Raw genomic sequence first — 15684 nt, forward strand, 5'->3', positions numbered from 1 at the left:
TATAATTTTAGGATTAATAGTTCAGCAGTTATTCATGAAAATAGGCAAAAAATGATCATTCTCCGCCCACTTTCTCCGAAACAACTGGATCTAAAATTTTGAAAAAAATACACAAAGTAGTTCTTTACCTATATATGTCAGGAAAATCTATAAGAAATGTGCAGTCAAGCGTGAGACGAACTTAATATACGGAACCCTTAGAATGCGAGTCCGACTCGCACTTGTTTTTGTTTAGCTCTTATTAGGTTTAAGGAGTTTTATGAGTGAAAAAAGAAGTTTTTTGTTTTATGTGCCCGCGTTATTGCCGATCGATTGTGTTTTAAACGATAATTAGACAAAAAAACTTGTTTTTCACCCAACGAATATAGATCCCCATGACACATCTTCCAAGTCGCCTTTGGATAGGCTTAATTTTAAAAATAATTGAAATAATGTTATATATCATTCATACTTGCAAAAAAAGACTAAAAATAATTTACGTGACCAATGCTTATTATTAGTAAATATCTTACAATTTAATATCTGATATATCACACGATACAAAAAAATGGCCGCAAAGTTAAAAGTTTATTTATTTACGTTACTAGTCCATCTTTGGATCACCGACTCTTTGTCATATGTGAAAAATGTGTACCAAATTTCAATTGAATTAGTCTATTAGGGGCAGACACACGAGTGATCTTAAAAGGGATTTTTTTCTTGAATGATTTGTATGTACTTACCCCAACGCACCTCACGTTCCACGCGGCGCAGCGTAATCAGTAAGTACCTAATAATTAGTGTCCGACCGAAACACAAATTACTGTATATATAAATATTGTTGTCCTACTTGCTCCCCAACTTTTGGTCTTTGTCACATAGTTTAGTTTCATAATACGAAGTACTATTTCGTATGTTTCGGCCAGGCCGAAAGATTCGGCCGTTTTTTGGCCGAAACCGAAACTACGGCCGAAACATGATTTTATGGCCGAAACTGGCCGAAACCGAAACCGAAACCGAATCTTCGGTCGGACACTACGAATAATCACAATGGTCTTAAGTACCACAGACCCTACTGTCGCTTAAGTCCTTTATGACAATCTCTGCCTATTAGAACTTATAAAAAAAAAAGAAACCGAGTAATTATATCCAACTACCGAACCTGCTTACAAATTTTCTCGAGATATTTGAGAAATGTGATATGCAAAGGAGAACATTCGAACAAACGAAAGTATTTTTGCCCAAGCTGAAACGGAGACCTTCGCCTACGCTCGGTCAGTGATGGTTTAGGTACAGTCAGCTGCAGGTCACCCCTGCATAGAAGATTGTATGCAGGGGTGGTACCTTTTCTCTGCAGCTGACTGTACACCTATAAAAAATTGTTGTACCTGCTGCAATTTTATACCGGTACCGTACTTTATATTTCAACAGGTATAGTACCTTCAAAACGAAGCGGTATTGATAAATAATAACGGTACCGTACCGCCTATAAATAATAATAATAATTCAGCCTATATACAGGGTGGTCCAAACCTTGACGTCCAAAAATTTTTTTTTAGATTCCTCACGTCGTGGGCTATCAGAATATACCCCATGTATGTTAGCCGATTTTTCGTAGTTATCGAGTTATGATTTTTTTTTACTTTTAACTTTTCATATGAAATTCTGGGGTTCCATACAGAGTGGCTAAAAAATAACTGCATTTCCGTTGCCAGGGAGGTTTTGGGATTATACTGAGCAACTTTTACAATGGGGCCAACCCCGAAACCGCGAAAAAAAATTACCCTTCCATAGAAAATGGACTAGCCAAAATGTATAAAAAGCCAATTTTTTTTTTCGCGATTTCGGGGTTGGTCCCATAATAAAAGTTGCTCAGTATAATCCCAACACCTCCCTGGCAACGGAATGCAGTTATTTTTCAGCCACTCTGTATGGGAACCCCGGAATTTCATAGGAATAAGAATAAGAATTGTTTATTGCCACATACATGAACATAAAATAGAGTTAGAATTACTTACATAATAAAATAAAACAGTTGTTATCATATACAAAACAAAAGTGAGAAGATCTTTGTATTAGGCAAAGGGTTCCAGTCTCAGCTTGTGCCGGGCCTAGGTGCCCGGCGCTGGTTTTCAGACCGGTCCCAGACTAAGGACGGTCGGAGAATATTACCTACATAGGAAAAGTTAAAAGCGTAAAAAATCATAACTTGAAAACTACGAAAAATAGCCGATTTTTCGTAGTTTTCAAGTTATGATTTTGACATACATATGGGGTACATTATGATAGCCCACGATTTTTGGACGTCACGGTTTGGACCACCCTGTATAGACGATAATCTCAACGCTAGCCCAATGCGGATTGGGGACTTCACACACAGCTTTGAATTTCTTCGCAAATGTATGCACTACGAGTATGCAGGTTTCCTCACGATGTTTCCTCCTTCACCGAAAAGCTAGTGGTAAATATCAAATGATATTTCGTACACAAGTTCCGAAAAACTCATTGGTACGAGCCAGGATACCAATGAGTTTTTCCTTACCGCTTATACCGTAAAGAAATAATGCAGTCTCTGCTTTGCACGATTATTGTGTGGACATAATTCTTATAATCACCGAAACATACATACCTCTACGCACAGAATGTCACTGAAATAAAACATTGTTTTTTATAGTAAATTAATATAACATTCGATTTATACACATAACAATAAGCAGGCCAGGCCGCAGCGATATTGGCCTGTAAGCTTCATCTCGGTCTCCAAATCCGCAAAACTCGCTGGTACTAAATGCTGGTCTTGCCGTTATTAATTATCTTGATTCTTGAAGATTATCAGAACAGCACGTTACGTAATCGCATACATAGACGGAACGAACGTCAACAAAGTAGGTGTAGACACTGCAAGTCTTTAGGTATTAAACGAATTACGCTTCGTATTAATAGATGAGTAATATTTAAATGAACATATAATATTCTCTAACATAAATACAAGATTACAATTAATTGACATCAAAAGTCATTGACGTACAGAAGTCATATACATTTTTATAATGACGCAAAATTGATACCAGCATAATGAAAATCAATCCCAATCAGTAAAACGAGTCTTTAAACTTTTTTCATTTTAAGCGGGTTTTGAAGGAACAAGTTACTTAAATTCGATTGTAATCGTATTGTTTTAGGATAATTTACTGCTGTTTTCGACCGTTACGACCCGTAAATAACAACAACTCACATTTAAAATTTGACTGGAGCTCGACGTGATTATATTTATTTACCCTATTTTATGAAATACAATTTATCTACTGGTATACATTTTCGTATGCGTATATGATGAAATGTCTTTATTAATGTCAAAAACGAGCTATGACGACGTACACGTCTGCTTCGATGCAAGGCCAACGGCCATCTGACTCGAAGAAGAGTTTTGAGTGATGTCGTCAATGTATGGAAATTATACGAAAGTTTACATTTGGGATTGAATTTCTGTGTTGTATTTGTGAGTAAAAATATAAGTAGATAATAATCTGGTAGTTTAGTTATCTAGCCTTCAAAATCCCACAACAACTCAATTACTGTCAAAGACAAAACTGTAATGCGTCTTGCTCAAACGGAACTCCACATTTTGATTTTTGGACACTTTTAGTGTCGATTTGTAGAGAATTACAGGAAATAAAAAAAAATATGGCGTGAAGAGCCGGTACACGGCTTCTTCGTGAACAGATTTACGTATAATTTAATGCAGTTATTAATCATTCATTGAACAAATTGATTGCATAAAGTGAGGTCTAAATCGAAAACGTCATATACCGTCCCCTTAAGAATCAACGGTCAAAAACGCCATTACTTATGAGCCAAAGGCATGTAGACGTCCGTTGTTTTCACCGCACAATTGTCCGTGACAGGCGACGATGTCTTGTTTTCTTGGGTGTAGCTGTTGGTATCCACATTCAAAACTGGACGTAGACGCGTAACACGGACGTTTAAAAGCGGCCTAAGGCATACATTTCCTTGTTTTTTGTGAATGGGACCATGAGTATAAATTTACCTGATAACTGATATAGAGTGTCGAAATGTTATCGTTAGATTTGACGGTTTCCTTGGCATCGCCCAGCAGATCAAGGATGTTAGCCATAGTAGAGGGCACCCAGCGCCGGCGCTGGTTGTAAAACTCGCCGAACGACTCGGGACAGTGCGTGTACGCATCGGACGCGGCCGAGTACTCGACGCGGTACCCGCGTTGCAGGAGCAGGGTGCAAAGCCATCGGTCCTCGCCTGGAATTAAGAAAATAGGGATGATGACACATGTTGAATTTTATAACAAAATCTAGTAAAATAGATAGCAAACGAGCAATTTATCACAATAATGTGGATATTAAAATAAAATATTGAAAAATCACAAAAATACAGGACCTGAAAGTTACAAAATTTAAGTTTTTTTTAACTTCCAAAAACGATAAAAGTAAGGGTACCATTCGATTCCTTACATTTCATCCAAAAAAATATTGTATAGCAACTATGTACATAAACGCAATATTTCACCGACAAAAACGCAATTTTCTTGTTTTGTCCATACTACAAGATGGGCGATGACGTCACGGCCCTTGTCCGTTTGGTATAGGGCGTTTCACGAGTGAAGTGCGACTGTCGGCCTTTGACTACAATTTCTGACTTTTGTGTTACTTTAATGCAATGGGTCCCAAATAGACATTTGATCCTAAAAACAAACCCGATCGATTGATACCATAAAAAAAAATAGTCATGTAGCCATTGATATAGTATAAAGAACTGGATACCCAATCAGCCGCCAAAAATGGCCCCACAAAAGTGATGTCAAAACAGATCATGCATTACTTTTTCGTTTAGTCTTGTTTGAAACGCTCAAATGTGAAGTTGTCAACAATTACGAAATGTGCCGTTAAAATATGTAAAAATAACAATGATAAAACAAGGAAAAAGGATGGAATGTATTTCTTTCGGTTAGTTCTTTGGATAGCATTACATAATTTATGTAATCTGGTGGTAATTTTATGGTTTTGAATAAATTAATTTGTTAGTACCAAAGAAGGGATGTCAAGGAACAAAATTCTATTGAGTCGATGTGAGGTCAATATTTTTTTATATTTTTATATGGAATTCATAAGAAATAATATTATGTTTAAATTGAAGATTTCCAAGAAAACCTATGCGACGTGCAAAGTCGACTGCTATTTAATTATAGCAAGAGATAGGGGTGATGCAGTTTTAAACAAGGCAAAACGGCACTTGTGTGTTTGGCCCATTTCCCTGTTTCCGACATATACACCACCAATAAGGGCTTACATCGACTAACTGTAAATGCTAAACCTGTCGGAACACAGTGACAACCACAGGATTTTTTTTTATAAAGTATAGGTAGACTTTATAAAAAAAATCCAATCAGTATCTAAATGTCCCCGTGCACCCGTGCTATGAGTAAATGTAGATCTTAAATACACAGTTATTTAATAAGTAGAATTTATTTCAAGGAAATTAGTATTTAAAGACGTATACTTACGAATTAAAAATTTAATTTGTTTGAATTTGAACCACGAATTAATTTTATTTGAGCTCCCGATTAAATTAAATTTGTTTTATTTATTACTTCAATTTTAATATTTTCCTGTACAGTACTACATATTAAAGTGTACCAAAGTGACTCCATTCGTTCATTATTCTCGTTTGACGTTGTTTGACGTAAGTACGTTACGTTTAGTGCCATCGGACTAAATTTTTTAACAGTGTTGGTACTTATGTTTGCAAATTTGACACTTAATGCTTACGACATTAAGCTCTTTTCTGTACGAAACATTTATCTTGACTCAAAATTTACGTAAGCGTTTTTATCATCAATGCAAATGGTGCGAAACGTCATTGGGATCCACATTTCTTGACGTTTTTGTTCTGCTTTGTGTGTCTATTTCTTTTATATTAAGTCAGTGCATGTAGCCTATTAAAAGTGTTTAATCCGTGCAAACATCAAATGCATCCGTATTCCCCCGTCCAATGGGTACCATGAATTAGGTCTGTATTTTTCTGCGTGAGTCCAAAATAAGGATATTAGTGGATAATCCAAAGTAACCGATATAGACATTTATGATGTTTTTAAAGCAATTTTAAATATTTGCCCATCCATGTTAAAAACAATTTCGAAACCATTTGCATTAGGTAGTGCATATTTGAACATACAAGCCCAGCACAAAAAAAATGTAGATAATTAACGTGCTTTTAAAGGGTGTCCCAAAAAGGACGCAATATTTCAATTTGCCGCCATTTTTGTATTTTAGTGCTGGAAACCCTAAAAAAAAAACTATTTGACAGCTGAATGTTTAGGGTTTGTAAAAATGGCGGGTTATACGAAAGATCAACGCGTTTTTATTATTGAACAATATTTCAAAAGTAATGAAAGTTTGGCGGGTACGGTTCGAAAATTCCGTGCAAAATATGGTCGGAATATTGACTACTTCATCAACTGTGAGCAGAGTGGTTGGAAAATTCAGGGAGAGTGGATCAAAGTCCAAAGTCTATGCCAATAAGCCCACAACCACTCATGCTTTAAAAGAGGAAATTCGACGCTGCATTGGAGAAATTCAGCCGCATCTATGCAAAATGGTTATAGAATTTTTTTACAAAAGAGTGCGTATGTGCCAGCAAAGCCTAGGAGGACATTTCCCTGACGTATTATTTCACAAATAACCCAATTTTATGTATTTCAAGATTTTATATACAAATATACTATAACGAAAAAAAAATGTGTTTTTCATCAATTTCAAATCTTGCGTCCTTTTTGGGACACCCATTATAAGGATTTAAGGTGAACCCAATCAAGTACGCGCAAAAAAAAACCTAAAGAACCCTAGAAAATTAAAAAAAAATTGCAATACCTTGATCATATTGTACATAATGCCTCGCCTCGTGCGACGTGAGCGTATATTTCTTCATAACGTTGTCGTCCATGAGAGCCTTGCCTCTGAAGAGCGAGAAGCAGCCGGGGCTACAGAGTACGCATCCGATCATGTGCTCTGTCGCCTTCTGCAGCCAATGGCCGACGGCATACTCGAACATCTGGTACCACGCCATGAAACCTATAAGAATAATACAAGAATACTAGTTAATAATATCCTTGGATTACCTTTGTTCTCCGTCTGCCTAAAACGGATAGTGCCTATGTCGCGTTATGCCTAAACTTCAATCTTTAGCGGCATAAAGACTATCTAGCTTGTTGGCCGTTTCGCTGTTTGTCTGTATAGTGGACCGGCTGTTTAGAGCTCGTGCCTAATTCTCTAAGTGACATACTCGCGTTTTGCCTAAACTTCAACTTTCAGGGGCGATAGGTCATTTCTGCTGTTTGTCTATATAGTGGACTGCCTGTTTCGAGCACTTACCTAAATCTTTAAGTGGCATAGTAATAATACCGCTGTTGTCCTAATGCGTGTTAGTCGTAATGCGATGTAGCTTAACAGCCATTTAGTCTTAATACCCTTTAGTACAAAAGCTATAATGGCATGTTGATAATTAGGAACTTGACGTTTTATGTCATGTGCGATTTAGACTTGAGAGCTACATAGGCACAATCCGTTTTAGGCAGACGGAGAACAAAGGTTGAATTATACCTCTTTATTTCTGTCTAAGAACTTTATTGGAAGGAAAAACTAACCCTTCTGGATAACGAACGAAGACTAGGCGCCAAAATGAGATAAACCTATATTGCTTATCCCGTTTAATAAACGTTAAAAAACCCTTTACAATAAACGCGTTTGCCCGATTAGGTCAGAGCGCCAACAAATTTTGAGAACTACAGAACTCATATGTGCTTGTCATAGGCGTTGGACATCCGACATATGACAAAGTAATGTCTGGCTTTCGCAATTAGCCGCCGTAGGCGCTCCACAAATCAAAGAAATTTGAACCTTATATGATGCACTAATTACATTCCATATTTTAATAGCAAAATCGTTACGTCCCTACTCCCGCCATTTGATCCCGCTATCATTTATATAATTGTTTGTTCCCGACAACTACCTACGTTGTCGTGGCCATCGCCTCCTAGATAATGGAACCTTTCACACGACTGCACACCAGTACTCTCCAATTGTCCGTTCCCGGGCACTCCTTAATAATCTTTTATCTTTTGCACCTGACTGCGACTTGTTTGCCGACCAAAGTCGTAAACTTTTTAAAGATATTTTACGTTTTTGTGAATTAAACATGCAATAGGTAGCTTATTAATCGCTTTATTATTACTTACTTAATTTTACTACTTAATTTTACAGTGCATTGGTGTTAGCTGTAATGCTGTAAAATTTGTTTTCAATAAATATCAAATATCAAATATAAAATAATTGGTCAAACCAAATTGTCAGTAAATAAGAACAAAAAAAACTATACTCATCCTTTTCTTTTGGGTGCTAGTACTAGTGTAAGACAAAGACAGTATTATTCTCTCTGTCTATGTTTTAAATTTTGAGAACTACAGAACTCATATGTGCTTGTCATAGGCGTTGGACATCCGACATATGACAAAGTAATGTCTGGCTTTCGCAATTAGCCGCCGTAGGCGCTCCACAAATCAAAGAAATTTGAACCTTATATGATGCACTAATTACATTCCATATTTTAATAGCAAAATCGTTACGTCCCTACTCCCGCCATTTGATCCCGCTATCATTTATATAATTGGTCAAACCAAATTGTCAGTAAATAAGAACAAAAAAACTATACTCATCCTTTTTTTTGGGTGCTAGTACTAGTGTAAGACAAAGACAGTATTATTCTCTCTGTCTATGTTTTAAATTTTGAGAACTACAGAACTCATATGTGCTTGTCATAGGCATTGGACATCCGACATATGACAAAGTAATGTCTGGCTTTCGCAATTAGGCGTTGTAGGCGCTCCGCAAATCAAATAAATTTGAACCTTATATGCACTAATTACATTCCATATTTTAATAGCAAAATCGTTACGTCCCTACTCCCGCCATTTGATCCCGCTATCATTTATATAATTGGTCAAACCAAATTGTCAGTAAATAAGAACATCATCCTTTTCTTTTGGGTGCTAATACTAGTGTAAGACAAAGACAGTATTATTCTCTCTGTCTATGTTTTAAATTTTGAGAACTACAGAACTCATATGTGCTTGTCATAGGCGTTGGACATCCGACATATGACAAAGTAATGTCTGGTTTTCGCAATTAGCCGGCGAGGCGCTCCACAAATCAAAGAAATTTGAACCTTATGTGCACTAAACACATTTCATATTTTAATAGCAATACCGTTACGTCCCTTCTCCCGCCATTTAACGTGAATCATTTATATGGTTACCTGGTTGGTCAAACCAAATTGTCAGTAAATAAGAACAAAAAAAAACTATACTCATCCTTTTCTTTTGGGTGCTAGTACTAGTGTAAGACAAAGACAGTACGATTCTCTCTATGTTTGAAAGGAGACAGTCCTTTGACAAACTATAGCACCACATTACAGTATTCACAAACCTGATCCGACCGGATGAATGCGTCCGCAAGCCGCTCCCAAATTCTTATCCTTCTTCATCAAATCTATGAGCAAAGTCACTGCGGAAGGTTGAAAATCAATATCGCCGTCAAGAGCTAAAAGATACGTGTGTTCAGCGATTTTTTCTTTACGCTCCACTGAGATTTGTAGGTCCATCAAGCGGTGGCCAAGGAAATAGTACATGTACATCACTTGAGACCACCGTTTTCTGTGTCTTATTTTGGCTTTATCCTTCAAATGGCAAATCAACTTGTTTTTCCCGGGTAGTATCCATACAAATCTGCCCCCGTAAGGGGTGGGGTACTTTTTGGGCGCTCTCAGTCTGATATTGGCTGCATGGACCTCTGATGCTGCCTCATCCATGGTATCTATTAAGCATTTTACGAAACGGTTCACTTGGGATTCCTCGTTGCTGTGATCTGATACTTCGAAAGCATCGTCCATGAAAATATGCGCTGCAATGAATATGCAAAAATTATAGACTTTACAATAGCAATGATATTTTAGCTTGGGTACGGTGACAGCTGTCATCTCCATACAATTTATAACCTTAAAACGCAAAATCGGCAAAATATGTATTGAGATGAGAGCTGTAATCGTGCCCAAGTTATGTGAAAAACACTATAATTTCACCACTAGATACCTCTAGTGCCAATATCTACTTTAAATTATAACTTTGATACCTCGTGCTAAAATACAGAAAGTTAAATAAAATAAATCGAATCCAAATACCACGGAAAACAACAAGAATTTGCTAGAACAATTAGATAATGTTTGAAAATCTATTCATCTCAAAATGAACAGCGCCATCTAGTGAAGCTAAAGTTGTAAATCTAACACTGCGAATTATTTTTCAACTTCGTCGCACGTCTAAAGGCCAGAGCACACCGGTTGCATTACTGAGCCGTGCACGCATACGCATACGTCACGCAAGCGGGGTGCCGTCTCACGTAAGAATTTCCCAAATTGCCCCTCCCCCGCAAAAATCGGCAGACTGTTTTGTACAGAAAAGGCGTCTCCGTTTGGTTATATCCTCCAAGTCTGTAGACGGTGACTCATCCGGTGTGCACCGACCTTGAGTTAATTTTCCCATTCAAAATACGTACCCTCAAGCTCATAATAATCTGGTGACATAATATTGAAATATTTCCTTTCTATACGTTTTCCACACTGGTGCGCATCTAAGCGGCAGATGGACTTCAAGAACTCAATCATTTCATCTTTTGTTTCGTGCCACATTGTCGCGCAAATGTATATTCTGTAAAAGGCATAAAACAATGCAATCATGTTTATAAGCATAATCAGTGATGCGATGTGATAAATTATGTCAAAGTAGCGAAATATTCCTAGTGGAAAAAATATTTTAGTATGTGCTCATACTTTCCATTTCCAAAATGGAAATTGCCTATGTGAAATTTTCCAGAGGTCTCTTCTATCCAACTTCCCAATTCTGACGTTATCTATGAAAAGGGACCTTATTGTCGATGGCGCTTACGCCATTATTAACGATGCTCCGATATAAATACAATGCCGCGCGACGCTGTGCGGCATAAGCGCCATCGACAATAAGGTCCCTTTTCATAGATAATGCCCCAATTTAATGAGAACTATAAAACTTCCCATATACCTATAATAATATGACTGACTGGCGGTTTTGATGCAACCTTCAGTCCCCCTTAAGGCGCCGTGAGTTCAGGTCGCTGCGCGTACAGCCGAGCGTGCCCGTGATCGCGCATATCATTGTTATTGGCCTCAAGATTGCTATTCATATTATGTGTGTGACCGTATATGATTTAAAAAAGCGCCTCGATTTTTCAAAATCTGCTGGCTGAACTCACGGCATCTTAATTGTAATTCTCTAACTCGAGTATAAAGGCTAGAGATAAGTTGTACCTGGTTATATTATCTGATGGATGGGCATCGTAAGCAACTCGATCGGAGCTTGCCACTGATTCATCTTCATCTTTTAGTTCCTGAAACATTGTAGCATCATTAGCTCTCATGTCTTTTATATTACAAACAGAAACTTGGATTCCTCTTTTATACACTCAAATCGCGGTAATTGAAGGGAAAATTTAGAACTTTGTTTAAAAGTAGTTCATAATCAGTGTTAATATTTCGTAATACTCAATAAAGCGGACAGACAGGGGTTCGCAACGCAGTTGCCATAATCGTGCTTCAGAGAATCGCCTTAGCAACCAGACCATTGTGCAACCTTTACCAACGCAGGCAAAAATAACTGTTCCATGCGTGGGCATTTTCATTTTAACTTGTACTTTAAGTTGTGTTTAAGTCACGTCTAACTGTCACTGACAAAATGTATGGGGTTTGACACATGATTGCTAACCGCTGTTAATGGTACACACCTTTGCGTGTGTAAGGCCCTGGTCTCCTATAAACGCCATCGGCCGCTTACAGCGTCTGCGTCACGATGCTTACTATAGAGATGTACTGTTGTGGTCTGTTTTAGACGTCGACGTCAGCGTCTTTTTTGTTCAAAAACGTTGACGCTGACGCCAGACGCCGCGTACAGCATAAAATAGGAGACCAGGGCCTTAATAAAACCGGCCAAGTGCTAGTCGGACTCGCGCACGGAGGGTTCCATCCAGGGCACCATCAACAAAAAAATAGAGCAAAACAAGCAAAAAAACGGTCACCCATCCAAGTACTGACCCCGCCCGACGTTGCTTAACTTCGGTCAAAAATCACGTTTGTTGTATGGGAGCCCCACTTAAATCTTTATTTTATTCTGTTTTTAGTATTTGTTGTTATAGCGGCAACAGAAATACATCATCTGTGAAAATTTCAACTGTCTAGCTATCACGGTTCGTGAGATACTGCCTGGTGACAGACGGACGGACGGACGGACGGACAGCGGAGTCTTAGTAATAGGGTCCCGTTTTTACCCTTTGGGTACGGAACCCTAAAAAAGAACTCTTCCATACGTACGTCATAGTCAACATCAATGTCGGTATCTTTTGTCCTATTTAGCAGCAGACATTGGTCTATAAGCGGTCCACTGTACCAAGGCTTGGCAAACAACTTGTCGGTGGCTGCGAGCCTCGCGCAGCGCGGTAGCCACGCGTGCTGTGTGATCCAGGCCTGAGACATGAGCCATAGCAGCCACACCCAGGCCATTTCGCGACCCACGTATTCCCTTAGGAAATATACTGTAAAGGAATGAAGTTAAATTGATTTAAATATTTATATGGTTTTTAAGTCCTGAAGTTTACTACATACGTGGTGAATACAAATTACATATATTGACGCGTGAGCAAATCTAGATGCATATACCTAAGCCAATTTTTTTTCTACGTTTATTTTTTTTATTTAAAATATAAAACTGATTTCACTGACTCACTGACCTTTGTATAATACGATTAAAATATAGTACGGCTCTTCTGAGGTGAACTTTTCGCTTCGAACCTTAATCTTTCAAACAAAGGCCATTGTCTCTATTATCGCAAAACCGCTTGCTCCCGAGTTAGCACGTGCCAGTACAACATTCATATTGAAAAACATACATACCAAATAAACATATTTACCACCGCAAGCTAATAATTTAAATAAAACAATATAATAAATAACCACGTCTCATTTTTAACACCACACTAAGTATCAAAATAATATGAGCGCCGTATCGCTTCGGGGCGGTTTATCGTCCTACACTACCAAAACGTAATATCTAGAATATCAGTGACATTAAATTTGAACCTTAATACTATGACGATACCGGTTGTTTTTCAATATGAATGTTGTACTGGCACGTGCTAACTCGGGAGCAAGCGGTTTTGCGATAATAGAGACAATGGCCTTTGTTTGAAAGATTAAGGCTCGAAGCGAAAAGTTCACCTCAGAAGAGCCGTACTATACCCTTAGCGTGTTTTTACCTACGGTAAAAAGGTTTTGTTGCAGTAGCAATTCCATTTTGGTCTTGATTTAAAAATATTTTGCAATATAATATAAAGAATTAAACAAGTTACGCTATTACATAGATAGCAGATAATAATAATAGATTTACAGGACTGATTAATGGTTATCACCTAGAAGTGTATAAGTTAGAATTTATTAATGCAGAGAAGCCTACTAACCTGGAGGTATTTCGAAGAACAGATAGTCCGGTATCGTATTATGGAACGCACAGGGATTGGCATTCCTAAGTCCGCAAAACACAATCAACAGATTTATAGTCACCGGGCCGACCAGACTCAGAGCAAATGTGAAACTGAAGTTTTGTATGAGAATCTTGCAAGCGAATTTAGCGCCGCCGAAGCAGATGTATGCACTTGCTACTTGTATGAAAGCGACCCATAGGGCGGCTGGCCAGTATACTGGCAGTTCTATACTGCCGCCGGTTACATCGAAGTCCATTATGCCTAGTACGGCATCTCTTATTATCACTTGGACCTGAAAAAAACAACGGGTTGCACTCAGGGAGTGCCGGCAGAAGTGAAAACTCAATCACTATTGCAAAATGTCTGCAGCACTATGTACAATTGAGGTTAACGCCATCTAGCGTTATTTCGTCGCATTACTTGAAACCCCTAAGCATATCACTGTTAATACTCGAGTTATATTAATACCAGAAGGAAACTCACTAGATGGCATTTAAATCAATAAAGAAAAACTCAATGACATTGAAGTAACAGTTTTTCGATCAGGTCATGTGTCCGTCTTACGTCTTACGGTCACGGGACACCTGTTACGAGTTTAACATTTTTTCCCCATCACAAAAAGTGCACAGCGCCGCTAAAGAAGTTTTCACTTCAAAAACAATTTCCTAAATAAATTATGAAGGTACGTATACACTATACATACACGCTTGTAGAGTCAGTATCAATATCAAATGGTCGTCAGTATCTATTTTATGCTGACTGTACTACTATGCTACGAGTCCAGCAAAACATGCATAACTCAGGAGCAAAAACGACTCAGACTCAGTTAATGTTAAATTATATAACAGGATAACTTAACTGTGCTGTTATAAAATCATATATGTATGTTATATAACTTTATATACTCTAATTAGGCTCTAAAATCGTTGGTTTAGATCTTTCGGGTCATTAACGCCCACGGTGTATATATGACAATAAATCATGTGCATTATAATGTTAGGTAGTCATTCATCGAGTCAGAAACACTAACTTTGTTTAGTTATTTTTGAGTTACCTGTACCAATTACAAAATGTATAAACCGCAATGTTGGCAAAGCGTTGTTTGTATTTTATTGGTGTCTACTGACTACCTACAATCTACATGTTTTATAAACCGATAAATAGAAAATCTAAATGTTATGTCGAAAACAAAGCCCACTGAGAGGCACGCTTTGCACAAATTTATGCGCCATTTATCTGAACGAGGTAGATAAAAAAACTTTCGCAGTATGCGTAACGTGGCCATGTAGCGGCTATATTCGATATATTCGCGGCGGTATATTCGATCCATAATAAAGTTGAACTGTGTACACAATAGCTTAAACGTGTACTACGGTCGACCAACAAACTTTAGTACGTTTGGCATTTGTCGATGTAGGATTGTCATCTTGGCTAGCCCCCAGGTCTTATAACTTACCTCGTACGCCGTATAATATCGTTCTCCAAACGCATCGCCTACCGACGTAAAGAACGCCACAGGGTCATCGTCATTAACGTGCAAGTATATCATGATACAGAACATGAACACCGCGATCTTCACCAAAGAAAGTACCCTTTGCATGTGATAACGCGATTTCTTGATGCCCTCGCGCAATCCATTTAGATAAAGAACCGATGACGCTGTAAAGTATAATCCATTTGATTAATAGGACATACATTTTCCTCGTAAAGATTTACAGTAAATGAATTGAGTCTTTGTTTAATTCCGAGAACTTAGACACACATAGTGTAGAGTTGTAGACTATCTACAACTAACTTTAATGACAATAACTAGACTATACTTGGTCAACCAGATCTTGACAGTAGAAAAAGGCGGCAAATTTGAAAAATGTAGGCGCGAAGGGATATCGTCCCATAGAAAATTTGAATTTCGCGCCTTTTTTTACTGACAAGATTTGGTTGACCAGCTATAATTAGAATTCAAATCGGGGTTGATTGCACAAAAATACTCCAATCATTTTACGAAATACACCGATTATAATTATTTAGAATAGGTACATAGTTTAATTTCCCATTTTAT

At 37.8% G+C, this 15684-nt stretch overlaps 2 protein-coding genes across 2 annotated transcripts in view; both read right to left on the minus strand.

The window, feature by feature from the left end:
* Positions 1-15684, minus strand: part of LOC134648243 (chitin synthase chs-2-like) — a 36092-nt gene that overhangs the window by 15661 nt on the left and 4747 nt on the right. The window contains exons 6-13 of the mRNA XM_063502729.1: positions 15082-15284; positions 13602-13917; positions 12460-12680; positions 11404-11483; positions 10617-10768; positions 9492-9965; positions 6882-7082; positions 4028-4254 (exon numbers count right to left, since the gene is read on the minus strand). Coding sequence (XP_063358799.1) covers positions 4028-4254; positions 6882-7082; positions 9492-9965; positions 10617-10768; positions 11404-11483; positions 12460-12680; positions 13602-13917; positions 15082-15284 — 1874 coding nt within the window. The remainder of the gene's footprint in view (positions 1-4027; positions 4255-6881; positions 7083-9491; positions 9966-10616; positions 10769-11403; positions 11484-12459; positions 12681-13601; positions 13918-15081; positions 15285-15684) is intronic.
* Positions 644-15684, minus strand: part of LOC134647978 (probable 26S proteasome non-ATPase regulatory subunit 3) — a 174495-nt gene continuing 159454 nt past the window's right edge. The window contains exon 2 of the transcript XR_010096870.1: positions 644-654. The gene's annotated coding sequence lies outside the window, so the exon portion shown is untranslated. The remainder of the gene's footprint in view (positions 655-15684) is intronic.

Source organism: Cydia amplana, chromosome 5 (assembly GCF_948474715.1).
Source record: "Cydia amplana chromosome 5, ilCydAmpl1.1, whole genome shotgun sequence".
NCBI classification, from domain to species: domain Eukaryota; kingdom Metazoa; phylum Arthropoda; class Insecta; order Lepidoptera; family Tortricidae; genus Cydia; species Cydia amplana.